We start from the raw sequence: 15,720 nt of genomic DNA on the forward strand, positions 1-15,720 counted from the left end.
CAATCCACCACCCAAACCAAACACGCGCTGTATATAGAAAGGGGAACTAACTTAGTTATCAATCTCTTCCGGTGCCCTCGCCTTCCGTGGGAACACCCGCTTGTACAAACTAATTCCCACGGAATCCTGTGGGTTCGGTTTTCCATCGAAAGTACACTTGAAGTATCCATGTGTACCAAGACTTTCTTTGATGAACCCGCTGCGTCCGCGTCTTGTCCATAATTGCAACGCCTTGAACCAATTCACGTCCTCGGCGTTGAAAAACATGTAGCGAACAGTGACAACACGCTTGTGGATCTTGTACGGGTGGCCTGTGATAATGGCGCGTTTGGCGACAACGCGTGATGGGTCGGGGGCCACGACCGTGCCCGTGCCGATTAGGTCAAGGGAGGATGTTGAGAAGTCTGTGGCTGAAGTTGGTTCCGGTCCGTCGGCGGAGTCGAGCACCTCTGGGTCTTCTTCCTCTGAAGCCTTTCGAGTCTTAAAGACGAGGACGGGGACAGAGCCCCACGTAAGTGGTCCAATCCAAGTGGCGATTGCGCTGCGGCCGGGGTGGAGGAAGCGGTCGAATTTGTGGACGTTGTTGGGCGTATTGTCTGCGGAGGAGAAGACAGGCTTAACAACTAGGCGCCGCGGGCCGTATTGCACGATGAGTTCTTCTTTAGCTTTGAGCGGTTGTTCGACGGCTGCGTTGAGGTGCATGTTGATGTTGACCACGGTGTGCTTATGTTCGTGGCGAAGGAGGGAGAAGAGAGATAAGGGTTGGGGTTTGTTGCGGAGCGAGGCGGGGACTGCACGAAGGTGGACATCGACTCGGTTGCCTGGGCTCACACCGCCGACTAGGGCCTCTCTTAGAATCTTGTTCTTGGAGCCCTTGTAGTCACCGAATTGGAGAAGTCGTCGCCAATCCTCGGGTTCATGTGGTCGGTCCTCTGTTGTGTTCCAAGCGCTAGTCTTGAGACTCTTCATTCCTCGGTATCTAGCCAGTCGCTCTCGGGCGAGGACGTTGGGGTGAAGCTCGATCTCGTCCGGGAATTCCAGGTCTTCCTTAGCTTCGTTCCTGCGGCTGGCTCTGTATTCTTCCAATTGCTGTGCTTCCTCCTCTGGTGATGGGTCAAGGAACATTTCTGATTGAGGGTATTCCGAGGCTCCGCCCTCTGTCATCGCGTCGCGGTTGTCTGGGAACACACCGTCCTCGGGAGCGCCAGAGACGTCCATTTCCATGTCTTCATCTTCATCTTCGTCTACAATGTCGGAACCGGAGTCTGATACGTCGTCCAGGAACCAGTGCGATTGATATTCGGAAGTACCTCGGGGTAGCCTCTTTGGCTTGGCCGGGATATGGTCATCATCGTCAGAGAAGTAGTGGTGGTCATCCAGAAGAACACCCTTCTTGTCTGTATCCGGCATGGACTCCATATCATCTTCCATCTCAATTTCTTCCGGCGCAACAGTAGCCAAGTCATCTTGATCCGCAGATGGCCCATCCAACACTTGGGACGAGCCGCTTTCGTCGACAGCCATCGCATCATCCCGCTTTGATCGCGCAGTAGGTAGCGGCGCAGCGGTGATACCGTCGATTTGGAAATCACCCCAGCCGGGAACATGGACCAAGCGATCTGCCTTCAAGCCCTTTCCACGTACAACACCGGTCAAAACCACGTCATCTACAGCATCCCCGGCACTTTCAGGCCATTTGACGTTTTCAATGAGCATCCAACTCCGGTCATCGCGCCAGCGGATACCTTTGGGCGTCGCGGTGCAGAGAGATCGGATAGCATTTGAGCATTCTTGTCGTGAATCAACTGAAAGAACCTTGTCGACAGCTGGGAAGAAGTGGTTCAAGAATGATTTGAGGGACACAGATACTTGGGGGCGTTTCTTCGGAGGGTTGACTTGATCGAGGCCCTAGACGGGTAACGGTATTAGCCATAAATCCAATAGAACACGGAAATGTCGCCCAGTTAGCATACCTGTACAACCGCAACGACATTGGAAATACCCTGGCCCTCGATCGACCTGAGCAACAGCTCTCCTTGCTCTTCCACTTCAACCTGTGCGGAGACCGCTACCACAACGAAGTCCGCCATCCGGCAAGCATCCAAAGCGCTCATCAAGTCATACTTGGCCGGAATATACTGTATGTTCTGCCGGAATCGATCAACACGGACTCGAGAGATAGTATCCGCTGAGGCATCGCCTGAAATATCAACACTTTGGTTCAATGCCTTAATGATGGCAGCGATGTCGATGTCAACCGAGAGGGGAACGATGGCGACGTGACGGGGTGCCCCATTTTGACCGGAGAAAATGCTTGTAGCTTGGGCCCTTTCCTGCTGCTTGTTCTGTTGCTTCTGACGAGCCTGGTTCCTTCGGTCGAGTTTCGACATGAGTTGCTGGTGAGGGGTCTTGCGAGTGCCCCGCTCTCCTCTTTCGACCTTGCCTAAAAAAAAAAAAATAAGTCAGCATTTGCTCCGGTTAAAATAAAAGACATGTGTGGGTATAACCAGCCATACCTTTAGCCTGGTCCTTCAGAGCACGCTTAGAAGCATGGCCAGTTTTGTAAGGCTTGTGCGAAGTCTTGGTGGTAGAGCGGTGGTGGTGCTGCACAGTCGAAGTAGGCGCCATATTGGCACCGCCGGAGCCCTTGAAGCGAAACGGAAGCGAGGCCAGAGTGTCGGGCTGATAGCGAACGTCTAGACTGCAAAAGCAGAATAAAATAGCAACGGTCAACAAAGTTCTCCGCAAGAATGAATAATATAGATCGATGGATGTTAAAAAAATTAGGCGGTGGAGGAAAAAAACAAGCGAGCATCCGGAAAGGCGGTCTTGGCATCTTTCTTCCAGCAGAATAAAAAATTAAAATTCTCCGCAACCTCCAGAGCTGGTTCGAGGAGCTTGGACAAAATAACTTGATCATTAACTCTGATCCAATCTTACCGGCCTCGTTTACCCTTGGATACCCAGACCACTACCCTGGTATTCCCAACCCCGTCGACGCCATGGCGGAATCAGCGCCGACAAAGGCCGTTGCGCCCACCAAGCAGCGCAAAGAGAATAAACGGTTGATCGAGGCACAGAAGAAATACGGACGCGGCAAGGCTGTCCATACCCAGGGTGTAAGGGACAAGAAACTGCGAAGTAATCTACAGGCCGTCGAAGAAAAGTACAAAGATGCCGCTCTCCGCGCCAAAGATGCGGAGATTCTCATGGAACATGAAGCTGGATTCCTCGAGCCTGAGGGGGAGATGGAGCGGACGTATCGGGTGCGCCAGGACGATATCGCAGAAAATGTCGGCATCGAAACGGCAAAGAAGAAATTCGAATTAAGACTTGATGATTTTGGACCATATCGGATGGATTACACGCGGAATGGGCGCGAGTTGATGCTAGCAGGGCGAAAGGGCCATGTTGCGACGATGGACTGGCGAAATGGGAAGTTGGGGTGTGAATTACATCTACGGGAAACCGTTAGGGATGCGCGGTGGCTGCATAACAATCAGTATTTTGCCGTTGCTCAGAAGAAGGCGGTTTATATCTATGACCGTCAGGGCGTTGAATTGCACTGCCTGGACAGGATCGTCGAACCCAACTTTCTTGAATTCCTCCCCTACCATTTTCTTCTCGCTTCAACTGTAAGTGATTTCTCTCCTTCATACGCATCGGAAAACTTCGGTTCTAATACGCAGTATAGCAAATGAGCGGCCACCTCAAGTACACAGACACATCTACCGGCCAGCTCATTGCCGAGATCCCAACCAAGGCCGGAGCTCCAACGGCCATGGCCCAAAATCCTTGGAACGCAATTATACACGTTGGCCACCAAAACGGCACCGTCAGTCTCTGGTCGCCCAACACCGAAGCCCCGCTCGTCAAAGCCCTCGTCCACCGCGGCCCCGTCCGCTCAATGGCCATCGACAGGCAAGGCCACTACATGGTCTCAACAGGCCAGGACCTCAAGATGCAAGTTTGGGACATCCGCATGTACCGTGAAGTCCATTCGTACTCGTGCTACCAGCCCGGTGCCTCCGTTTCCATCAGTGACCGCGGCCTGACAGCCGTCGGCTGGGGCACACAAGTCAGTGTCTGGCGCGGCCTCTTCGACGCCGCAGCCGCTGACACCCAGAAAGTCCAATCCCCCTACATGGCGTGGGGTGGCGACGGCCAGCGCATCGAAAATCTCCGCTGGTGCCCGTACGAAGATATCCTCGGGGTAGCGCACGACAAGGGCTTCGCAAGCATCATCGTCCCCGGCGCTGGCGAACCCAACTTTGATGCCCTCGAAGCAAACCCCTACGAAAACCCCAAGCAGCGTCAAGAAGCGGAGGTCCGCGCGCTCATGAACAAGCTCCAGCCTGGCATGATCTCGCTAGACCCCAGCTTCATTGGCAGAGTCGACACAGTCAGCGACAAGAAGAACAGGGAAGAAAAGGACCTCGATCGCCGCCCGGAGGATATGATCGAGAAACTCAAGAACCGTGGCCGTGGCCGGAACAGTGCGCTGCGGAAGTATCTCCGAAAGAAGGGCAGACGCAATGTGGTCGACGAGAAGCTTCTCAAGGCGCAGGCGCTGCACAAGGAGCGCTCGGCGCGTGCCAAGGAGAGACTCAGAAGCGAGAAGGAGGAGCTGGGGCCTGCTTTGGCGAGATTTGCAAAGAAGGATATATAATCTTGCCCATGCTTTCCCGGTTTCTCTCTGTCTCCTGGCCTTCTTATTGCCTTGGCCTGTATTGTTTTTCCAAGCTTTATTCGCTCTTTCGTCGTCAGCGATGATGGCGATTACCGTACACAGATACCCTGATGTGTAGAGCAAGTATAGCTCTGCCAGCCTGTCATGAATATGCATTTGAGGGCGTTCAATTGGATACATTCGTTGAAAAAGTGCTGCATACCTAGATACGTAATCTTCAGTGTACACCTACACATTCAAATGGTATATTTCTAGCATATAGTATAGGGTCGTTAGTGCTTAGGGGTTATATTTGGTACCTCCATGATCGAATACTACTGCCATTTTAACACTAATTTGAATGCTGGTATTACAAACTGGGCCCTCATTCATTAAAGCCCTTTTAAGGGAACGATCGATGGGGATGAATTGCACATTGAAAAGCGGGAAAATCCTTGTGATGGTTTCTAGCACGGCATAAAAAGTAGTACCATCGTAACAGCAAATCCGAACGCCAAATAGAGCAAGTCGCCAATGAGAAAAATCGTGAGTATCACTGCAGAGAAAATCAAGCGCAAGAGATAAAGAGCAACCAACGTCAACCAGCATTAGACACAATATATGTCACGCTTAGCGGGAATCAGGCTCAACGAAATATCAACCTCCACCAAAGGGAAGGGTAAAGGCCAAAAAGCCGACACCAGAAAAAACAACACATCCAAAAGGGCGCAATGAAACCAGATGCAGAAACGATGAAAATGGTAAAGTACAAAAGCCGAGGCCAATCTATGCCGAAGCGCCTTGACCTCGACGCATTGGAAGGTTTTGTGTTGTAGAACGGGGGCAAAACCTCACGTACAGGAATCAAAGTTCCATAAACATGACCAAGTATATACCGCGCAAAAGGCGATATGAACAACCGGTAGCGACCATGTCTTCCATCAGTAAGAACACCAAATAAGCGAAACACTCCCATCCGATATGTTCAACGAAGAAAAAAGCAGCAGCAGACTCCCCCATACAACACGAAGCAATAATAGACGATGTACCCGAGCGTGCGCCATCTCCCAACCTCTTTAGACTGGTATAAAATAAAAATCAGTAATTAGTTCTCTGGAAAATCATGCAGCAGTCCCTTTTTGCCTCTTGCCGCCTACCCTGGGACTAGCCTTAACTTTGGCAGGCCCAGGGGCGGTGCCGTTGACTTCGCCGCCAGCGTCCTCGCCCTCCATCTTAACGGTACTAGCCCGCCTGCGTTTGTTGCTCACATTAGGGCTGGCACTAGCGCTAGCGACTTGCTGTGGCATTTGGCCCTGTGGTCCCATCCCCGGCGGCCCCGAAAGATTGCTCTGTCCGGGGCTTGGATGAGCCGATCCAGAAAGATGTGGCGACCCCTGAACGCCACCCGGTAGGTTAAGATGAGCCATACCCGGCGATGCGAATTGGTTTGGCCCACCCATGCTGGGCGCTCGTGCGTTCGGCCCTGGCTGGAGTGCGGGGTTCATATGGCCCTGCATGTAAACAGGGTTTGCGCCCTGGTTATTATGAATATTGCTAACAAGGCTCCGCAATGACTCGGCCGGTGTTAGATTTGGATTCTGGTGTGAATACTGGAGCAGAAGCTGCATTTGCGACATTGTCTCCGCCACCTATACCGCCATGACTGTTAGCACAACAAATCGAATTAAGGAACAAAAGAATGTCATAGCATACCTCGAGGAAGCTCATTACTGCAGGGGTAACCCCGTTAGACGTAACCATAGACTCGGGTAAAGTAAGTTGGGGCTGCTGAGGCTGCTTCTGTTGGGCCCGCTTTCCCGTCCCTTTGGTAACCTTGGGGCTTTGCTTCTGATCAAACTCCAATGCCTGTAATTTGTTCCGGGGAAGATACTCCGTATGATTCATAACGACGATATCGAGCATTTCGATTTTGTTCTGGAAATCGAAGTGTGCTTTCAATGTGCCGGTAGTAAAAAGCTAAGAAAGATGTTAGAATGCTTAAAAAAATTGCGGAAAGTATACAACTCACTTGGGAATCATTTGTAAACCAGTAGATAAAGGAAGCTCGGGGACATTCCACAATATGACCTCCGTTTGGCGAGTCCCTTTCCCGAGCACCCTCGATAAGCATCTGGATCTGACGGATACCACTGGTAAATTGCGTCAAATAATACCGCGCGAGTGCGGGCGTCGCAATCTCAAACTGCTTAGCACCAGCTTGAGAGTTGTACACGCCTTGTCGAAGAACTCCTGTCGGTGAATAAAATCTGTCCACGAAAGTGGACCAGTACTGTAGATCGTTCGCCTCGCCGCGGGACTATATGTCTGGTATTAGTCTCTCCGAGCGTCGAATATCGGCCTGACAAAAATGAGTAGAAGGGACGCACCGTAAAGCTACTTAGCTGTTCCGCAAAATTGCCTAGACATAAAATCGCCTGTCCTCTCATGGCCATCCGCTGTTGCTGCTGCATTAACATTGCCGCATTTTGTTGCTGCTGTTGCTGGGCTTTGAACGCTTCCTGCGCGGCCATTGGATGGGGTTGCTGGCCTTGTTGCTGTCCTGGCTGTTGGCCTGGTTGCGGTTGAGGTTGTGACTGGGGCTGCGACTGGGGCTGTTGCGATTGGGGCTGCGGTTGTGGTTGTTGTGGCTGCTGGCCAGGCTGCTGAGCCTGAGGAAGTTGTTGAGGGGCGAGGTTCGGAGTTGGCTGCGGCTGTTGAGTAACCGCTGGCTGCTGCTGAGGTGGTTGAGAGGACGGCGCTTGATGAGGATTTGGTTGTGGAGTCGCGCTTCCTTGGTGAGGAGGTGGTCCTGGCTGGGGTTGTGGGGTGACACTTTGGGCCTCATGCACACTTTGAGGTTGGGGTGCCGAGCGCTGCTGTGGGGTGTGTTGACCAGGTTGAACGGCAGTATTCTGCTGTTGCTGGGCTTGTTGTGCTTGTTGAGCCTGTTGAGCCTGTTGGGCTTGGGCTTGAGCCTGCGCCTGCGCTTGTGCGGCTTGCTGCATTGCAAAAAGGTGCTGCTGCTGTTGTTGGATATTTTGGGGTTGCCCATGCGACATCTGCTGGAGTTGCTGCATTTGCAGATTCGCCGGTCGCATTGCCGGATTCTGCATGGCGACCATGTGTGCTGCATTCAATGCTTGCGTTCCATTTGGAAGCGACACCGAGAGACCTCCATGTTGTTGTGGTTGTGGCTGTGGTTGCTGCGGCGGCTGCTGTTGCTGAGGCTGGCCCTGCTGTGCATTCTGTTGAAACATCATGCGTTGTCTGATCATATTTTGGTGGTGTTGCTGCATGAGCTGCTGGGGGTTCCCGGCGACTACGTAAACACGCATATTAGCCCATAACTAGACGCGATTCAGGGGAATTATGCCGACGGAAGAGATTTTCAACAATGATAATGCTCAGATAAGTGAGAACGTACAATTTTGGCCATAAGGTGGCTGTGGGAACAAATGTGCCTGTGGTCCAAGGTGAGAGAGAGCATGAGCCTGTACAGGGCCTCCTGGGCCAGTAGTCCCCGCTCCTGGAGGCATTTGCCCCATCATCGGACCGCCCTGAGAAACCTGCGGGCCAGGCCCAGACACGCCAGGGTGCACTTGCTGCACCATGGGGCCTGGGTGAGCATTTGGGTGCTGACCAGGAGCCAATGCATGGCCGGGAGGCAGACCGGGATGGTTGGCAATGCCTGGATGGGCAGCGAACGGCTGCGCCATCATCATCGCTGGGCTACGAAGTCACCGATAACGGGACTCCACAGCCTAAAATAAAAAGAGGGCAGCGAGAAGGAAGCGTGGGAATAAAAAGAGAGAGTGAGAGACAAAATGAGGTGTTGATAATAGCGACGGAGGCTTGGGCGGACGTGGGACTCGAAAAGGCGCGCTTGACGTGGAGACACAACAGGGCCGCTTTTAGTGTCGGAGCGGAGGCTAAAGCCTAAAGGCTGACGGACGATTGAGCCTGCGTCGGTGTCGTCCAGAACCACATCAAACCTAAGGCATGGATAGGGCCTGGAAGATATCACCGGTGTCGGCCAGGTTAATCGTCAACCTGAGCGACCAATGTTAGAGACGCGATGATATGAACGGCGGGTGCGAGAATTGGGAGATCGGGTGGAGGAAGATGGACAGAAGTGGAGGGGCTTTGGGACCAAAGAACGGCGAGACGGCTCCTGTCCGACTGTCGCGATCGCCAGATCAATGAGGCTTGATAGCGACCGGGATAACTTTGGTCTCGCAGGCTGGTCACAGAAAACCGACCAAAAAGCGCCACACAGATGGCAGACCCCGAGCGAGCGATCAGGAGGAGGGGAAAAGGAAGGGAACGGGGAAGGGAATGCGGTGGCTTTCCAAGGGGGAGGAGAAAAGAGGGAGAGAAGGTAAAGAAAAGGAAAATTGACGAGATCTGGAGGTGTCGACCAGGCGTCCTCACCGTCTCAACCAACCATAACTTGCAACACGTACCCTTCAGACAGCTTGCTACTGCGTGGAAGCTCCAGATATCAGAGATCTCCCTGCAATCCAGGAAAAAGCGCTCCTCTTGACTTATAACTATCTCCTGCCCTCTGGATTTCTTCTCTGGGGGCGCTTCGCTGGCCGGAAAATCTGATGGCCGAGGACACTATGCCATAAGAGGTAAGGCATATGTACGCGGAAAAATAGTTCGGCCGAGTTTCGTTCTTTTTCTTCCACACCAGTTCCTCTCTTCCTCGAGTTTTTCTTCCTGCAAGAAATCTCAACCGTGGACGATCTGATCGGAATGTCTGCTGCGAGATCGAGCAACATGCGGTCTAACTGATCCTTTCTGGTCAGGCAATGGCTTGGCCACTGCTCTTCTTTGGTGCAGCGTGTGATGCAATGAGATCATACCATACTGCTCGCCTCGAATAAGATCGTGTCCAGCTAACTTCGTAAGGTGAGTTATAACGTGTTTCCTTGGTCTCCTGCTTTTTTCTACTCCGATCTCTCGAGGATGACAACCATACCTCTTCTTCTTTCTTTACCAAATCGCCCATGACGAGATAATTCGGACCTTCCTTTCCCGGTTGGTCTGCTACTTGCCAGTATACTTTGTCTGAGAGATATTTTTCAAGACTTTGTTGATTCGTCACCTTCTTTTGTGTACATTGGCTGATGATTCGAAAGAACAGTGGTAACAAAAAACCTGAAAGATGAGTTGGTAATTGGGCTTGAGAGATCATTGGTCACCCAACAATGTCTAACCAGCACAGTGTATTTGCACTCTGCATCCGTGGACTAGATTTAGGTGCTCGCAGCATAAATAATACAATCAAGTTACAATTGAGTTCATTCCCGTCGACATTTATCCGGGCTACGCTTTTGTATCATGTAGGACCAGGAGTATGCCGGTTGTGGTCTAAACATTAGCAAAGCCCTGGAGTCCCGAAGGCCGTTTTGTAAGACAGCCAACTCAGGCTTAGATCACTGAACCGACAGATCTTGAGTTCGTCGGGTTCAATCTTGGAACCAGGTACTTATTCGGTGGACGCGTAGAGTAGAAAGATCACACTTCCGAAAGCCTCGTGTGCCGTTTTCCCCATGCGATTGGGAAGTAGCGCACGTCAGAAGAACGGTGTCAAATATATACAAGTACGTGTTCAACACCACTAGCGCGTAGTTGATCTATCAAATACGTTCGGTTTCCCTTTTACCCACCGTGGACGTTCGTTGTCCTGTCCGTATAAAAAGTGCTGTTTAGGTCATGTGACCTTCTGCTTCCTCTTTGTCAGCCGGATATAGGATTGACATCAAAAAAGATCCGTCGCCTCAACCACCCACCTGATGCGATCGCCTGTTCTCTGCAACATCAGCAGTCTCAATATTCCCTGATTCCGGCGGCTCTTTTTGCCCCGGATGTACTCGCCAATGCAACAGGGCAGGCTCCTCTGGTCTCTTGCTCGACCCTGCCGTTTTGTTGCGCATCGCCGATATCCCGCAGTTGTCACATCTCCGCTGCGACGCTTCCACCTCTCACAGACGTGGAGTTTGTCCACGCCTTCCGATCCCAAGGACAGTCGAGACCCGATTTCCAACAATCTTCCCGGCGAAATCTCAGCCCTCAATGGCAGCCACAGCCCGAATGGACCCCATGCAGCTGTTGAGACGCCAGTAGAACAGCCAAGCACAAAGGAGTCAGGCCCTTACGGGTCGGCGATACGGAGAGCACTCAGGAATAGGAAACGCACTAAAGAAGTGGCCATTCCGACTGTCTCAGTCCCTGACTGGTTTCGTGAACGGAATACGGTACTCAGCGAGAAGACCACAAGGGAACAGCAGCGGCAGGTGGACATCCGCGCCATAACACCAGATCGCAAAGCTTCTGCAGATGGTTCAGCTTCTGGAGGCAGCGGAGACGAACCCCCTGCGGGAGATGAATGTTTTGACCCTCAAAACCGCTATGCGTTAACGGACGCGTTATGGGAGGAGTTATGCGCCTCCGCTAGGGCTGGTTTACGACTACCGCCCGCGAAATATGCCACCGAGCCTTCAACACGCAAATCGCACCTCGGCCTCCACTATCCGGGCACCGATGGGATCTTATTCTTAGACGCCGTAATAAAACGTCTCGCGGAGGAACTCGGCACCGACGTAATCACGCTCAATGCGCAAGACATCGCTCAGCTCTGCACCGAGCAGGATCTAGCGGATACAGGTAGATCCTCGCCCATCCGATTACTTGGCTACGAGGTGTACCGACCATCAATATCGGATGCGTGGCGGGAGCCTAGCGAGGGAATAAATGAAGAAGAAGAAGGCGACACAGATGCAATGATCCCACGGAACTTCCGCCAGGATGGCTACGGTAGACCGAAGTTCATAACAATCGAGAACTCTCGCGAACCTGGAGATATTCCTCTTCCCAACTTATTCGGTCTCAAGGGCTTGGTCGCGGCAATCAATCCTTCAGACAGTTCGGCCGGCGCCACATCCCAGCCGTCTTTTGATCGATCTGAAGAACGGAGACTTCAGCTTTTGCATAAACTTCTCTCTTCCCCTGGGAAACTCTCACAACAACCAGCTATTCAAAACACAACCAACGAAGAGCTACCTAGCGATTCTGACAGTGCACAACCAGAACAGACGCGTGATATTATTGTTCAGGTCCAGGACTGCGTTGACTTACAGAATACTCGTGAAGGTTCCAGGTTCTTAAATCTGTTACTTAAAGTTATTCAAGATCGCCGTAAGGACGGGCATCGGGTTCTATTTATTGGCACTGCGGCTCAGGATGTTCCCTCTGATTCGGATTCCTCAAGGCTACTGCAAACTGCGTTTGATGATCAGTATTCCCAGACGGTCCTTGTCACGCCCGCCATGAAATCCGAGGCCACAGAAAAGACTTTTACGGAAGATCGAAGAAAACGGACCTTAGACATCAACATTCGACACCTTCAGAGCATGCTCCGGACAAGGCTTGAGGAACAGCCCTCGGCAGTGAAGGATGAAGTTCTACAAACAACTTCTTGGCCGCTAGAAGAGCCACTTGTAAAAGATTCGGGTCTCGATGAGGGGTATTGGTCGTACAATCAGGTACACTGGGCGACAACACTTGCCCTTGGAAGCCTTCGTGGGGATGAGATGTTTGGACTTGAGCACGTTCAGCGTGCGCTCAAAATGATGCAGAAGACAGATTCTATCAGAGACGAGTGGCTGCAAGAACGAACGCCGAAATCCAAGCCCAACGAAACGGAGAACAATCGCGAGCGGTTGATTTCCTCCCTCCGCAAAAGTTGCAACTCACATGAGAAGAAGCTGTTGAACGGTGTTGTTGACGCAAAAAGCATTCGCACTACCTTCGCGGATGTGCATGTCCCACCTGAGACAATTGACGCGTTGAAAACGCTCACTTCGCTATCGCTCATTCGTCCGGAGGCGTTTACCTATGGCGTACTAGCCACCGACAAGATCCCGGGCTTACTTCTTTACGGACCTCCGGGTACTGGAAAGACTATGCTTGCAAAGGCTGTGGCTCGTGAAAGTGGAGCAACGGTGCTCGAAGTCAGCGGGTCTGAAGTGTATGATATGTATGTTGGTGAAGGGGAGAAGAACGTCAGGGCCATTTTTACACTGGCCAAGAAGCTTAATCCTTGCGTCGTCTTCATAGATGAAGCAGACGCCATCTTTTGTTCCCGTACTGGAGCCAGCAGCCGCACATCCCATCGGGAACTGATCAATCAATTCCTTCGAGAGTGGGATGGGATGAACGACACCTCTACGTTTATCATGGTTGCCACAAACAGGCCGTTTGATCTAGACGACGCGGTGCTCCGTCGCCTCCCAAGGCGATTACTTGTGGACCTTCCCACAGAACAAGACCGCCACGCAATCCTTAAGATTCACCTGAAAGAAGAAAACCTAGAACCTTCTGTCGATCTCGCGGAATTGGCACGTCGCACACCGCTATACTCCGGCTCTGACTTGAAAAACCTCTGCGTCGCAGCTGCCTTGGCCTGCGTACGGGAAGAGAACAGTCTAGCTCAGCAGCATACGGGAGAAGGTGCATACCAGTATCCCGAAAGGCGAACCTTGACATGGGCACATTTCACCAGCGGTATGGAAGAGATCAGTGCTTCCATCAGCGAAGACATGTCCTCGCTTTCCGCGGTCCGTAAGTTCGACGAGCAGTATGGAGATCGCAAAGGCCGGCGCAAGAAGAGTCCCGGATGGGGATTCGCAACGCATGTCAGTGACGAGGCTGCTGCATCAGACGCCGCAAGAGTACGGACGTGAAAACGAACAACATGATACCCTAGAGCATGAGACTTGGGCCGGTTTTCTCGTTCCATTAGAGTGTGCTTCGGCAGGACTTTCGGCAAAGGAACGGGTCCGATCATGCGACAACATATGTACCACCACCTATTTCTTTCATTAACTGTAACGATATGACCGGCTAGTACCAATAATTAGACTAAAAGAAGTATATACAAATTTTGTTGTATGATTTCCCAGTAGGGGCAGCATTCGCACAAGCTTCTAGCTGTTTTGTTCAGGCAGATTTTTCCGGTGTCGCCTCTATCCGCATTTGGATTTCGTCACCTTCTTTCAGCATGCATTCTTTCTCAATGGGGAATGAGGGTCAATCAGACAATGATTAACACCTAATACTTTTAGGATGCGAAACCCAATCCCACAAGACAGCTGAAAGAGATCACCTTCATTCTGTCTTTCATCCGCGGGTTTTCCTCCTCACGCGATCAACCCCTCACATCCTCCGTTTCCGTCGCCTTTGCATCACCTCCTTTCTTTCCTCCACTACTCGCTACCTGCTCAATCCCTCAAAAGAATTCATCATGTCGGCTGACTCTCGGGACGAGGCCATCCGCGAAGCCAAGCGATACGTCCGCGATGTCGTCCAAAACGACTGGTCCTTCGAATTTTCGGCAAAACCCGGTGCCCCTCCTCCAAAGTACCCTGCGAACCCAGAGCCCACGGAAGTGCTGGAATGGCGCGTTCGCGAATATGACAGCTCCGGGTCAGAGCTTGAGCCTCAGTTTTCGCCTGTCGCGAGCCCCGAGCCTCTAGAGGGGGGCGATGCTTTTGATGGCTTCTCAGGCGCTCTTAGCTCGGTGTCCTCAGAAGAGACTCGGCACACTGAACGCCGGCGCAAGCGTCGCAGGCAGATGGAGGAGGAGATGAGTTGGAATGAAGGGCTGCGTACGTGGGTAGAGAGACGCGATGCATGGTCGGGGGCTCTGTCTCGAAAGCAGGTCAAGACTTGGGAGAGAAAACAGCAGTCAGTGTCCGCGACTGGTGCGGAGCTTGAGGGCAACACTGCGACTTCAGATTCAGATACCCAGAACACTTCAGCATTTCTTAATTCCCATCCAGTTACTGTTTCAGCTACGGGGGAGCCATCTGGTCTCGCGTCAAAGACAGACGCTCTGGACATTACCAGAAAGGAAGATAATGCGTTACATACTCGTGACAACGAGGTGCAACCGTCGCTGGCTGACCAGATTACTGTCAACGACGCAACTAAAGCCGAGATCACGACCAGCCCTATTACTGAGATAGCAGACTTATCAAAGCCACTCTCTGCCTCCGCCGCTATCCCGGCGGCATCCCCGTCTACCAGCTCCACCTCTTCATCCCCTTCATCAAACACCTTCCACGACCCTCTTATCCCTGTCGTTCCCTCTCTGATCTCAACCTCCAACCCAATCCGCGCCGCCATAATACCCGCAATGTACCCCTCCATCTACTCGAAGGTCGTCATCCAAGGCCTCACCCCTACCGTCCCAATAAATCTCGCGGACATGACAAAATCTATGGTTCAAGGCTGGAAAGCAGACGGGCAGTGGCCTCCAAAGCCTCAAAATCTCGTACTCACTAACGACGCAATTGTCCAACCCGCCAATACCTCCGCTTCAAAACACCCCGATACTCCCGCTATTCCCCAATCAGCAGCCGACAAGGACGGGAATCCGCCGAGCTCGCCGGAGTCAAAGCGCAGATCCTCAATCGCAAGCACAGTGCGGAAGGTCTTGCATTTCTCAGGGTTCCACCCGCATCCGTTCCACAGGCGTGGTTCGTCGAGCCAGCACCTTTCACACCCTGAGGATCCCCCCGGGGCTGCGGAAGGCTCAGCAATCGTGGAGGGCGATGCTGAGCAAGCGGGTAAATAAGAGTGTCGCAAATTTTCTTCTACTTTACGCTCCTGGTTCCTTTTCTTTTCTTTTCTTGACTATGAACATGGACCCTGGGTGTTAAAGCTATATATCTTATACCTCCGCTCTTTTGCACCCGCTGTATCTCATCTTTCGCCACGGAGCTGGTGGGTACTCATGGTACCTGTATTCACTCTGTTTGTATGGTGCAAAGGAAACTTGATCGAGTCGACTACTTTATCGAATTCAAGAAATATCACAAGTAATCTTTTTTCGTCCCACACTCCGCTACAAGCACAAATTACTGCGTTCTTATTCGTCTATGGTAGATATCAGAAACTAAAATTATGTTGTATTGCTCGCCAAAATTCGTAGTAAAGTACGTCAGTATATATTTCCTTGCCTTCTGAGTACCAAACCTGTC

The 15,720-nt window shown here is 51.9% G+C and overlaps 5 protein-coding genes across 5 annotated transcripts; 3 read left to right on the forward strand and 2 right to left on the reverse strand.

Annotated features, from left to right (window-relative positions):
* Positions 1-51: 51 nt before the first annotated feature.
* On the reverse strand, positions 52-2,628 carry ASPSYDRAFT_89700 (small subunit rRNA maturation protein TSR1; the record flags this gene model as incomplete). Its single annotated transcript, XM_040852206.1, has 3 exons — positions 52-1,908; positions 1,974-2,443; positions 2,517-2,628. 3 exons carry the CDS (start codon positions 2,626-2,628, stop codon positions 52-54), a joined length of 2,439 nt encoding a protein of 812 aa, XP_040702783.1.
* A 315-nt stretch (positions 2,629-2,943) lies between these two features.
* ASPSYDRAFT_178094 (WDR46/Utp7 family WD40 repeat domain-containing protein) lies at positions 2,944-4,872 on the forward strand. The gene is made up of 2 exons (XM_040843474.1): positions 2,944-3,635; positions 3,695-4,872. The coding sequence occupies exons 1-2, from the start codon at positions 3,003-3,005 to the stop codon at positions 4,667-4,669; spliced, it is 1,608 nt and encodes a 535-aa protein (XP_040702784.1). The 5' UTR covers positions 2,944-3,002; the 3' UTR covers positions 4,670-4,872.
* A 918-nt stretch (positions 4,873-5,790) lies between these two features.
* ASPSYDRAFT_151049 (LIM domain-binding protein) lies at positions 5,791-8,391 on the reverse strand (the record flags this gene model as incomplete). The annotated part of the gene is made up of 5 exons (XM_040842066.1): positions 5,791-6,318; positions 6,383-6,646; positions 6,699-6,986; positions 7,057-7,988; positions 8,094-8,391. 5 exons carry the CDS (start codon positions 8,389-8,391, stop codon positions 5,791-5,793), a joined length of 2,310 nt encoding a protein of 769 aa, XP_040702785.1.
* Positions 8,392-10,542: 2,151 nt separating this feature from the next.
* ASPSYDRAFT_151658 (ATP-binding protein) lies at positions 10,543-13,419 on the forward strand (the record flags this gene model as incomplete). Its single annotated transcript, XM_040842117.1, has 1 exon — positions 10,543-13,419. The coding sequence occupies one exon, from the start codon at positions 10,543-10,545 to the stop codon at positions 13,417-13,419; it is 2,877 nt and encodes a 958-aa protein (XP_040702786.1).
* A 560-nt stretch (positions 13,420-13,979) lies between these two features.
* ASPSYDRAFT_58174 (DUF4050 domain-containing protein) lies at positions 13,980-15,314 on the forward strand (the record flags this gene model as incomplete). The annotated part of the gene is made up of 1 exon (XM_040849489.1): positions 13,980-15,314. The coding sequence occupies one exon, from the start codon at positions 13,980-13,982 to the stop codon at positions 15,312-15,314; it is 1,335 nt and encodes a 444-aa protein (XP_040702787.1).
* Between the last annotated feature and the right edge of the window lie 406 nt (positions 15,315-15,720).

This window comes from Aspergillus sydowii (assembly GCF_001890705.1).
Source record: "Aspergillus sydowii CBS 593.65 unplaced genomic scaffold ASPSYscaffold_5, whole genome shotgun sequence".
NCBI classification, from domain to species: Eukaryota; Fungi; Ascomycota; class Eurotiomycetes; order Eurotiales; family Aspergillaceae; genus Aspergillus; species Aspergillus sydowii.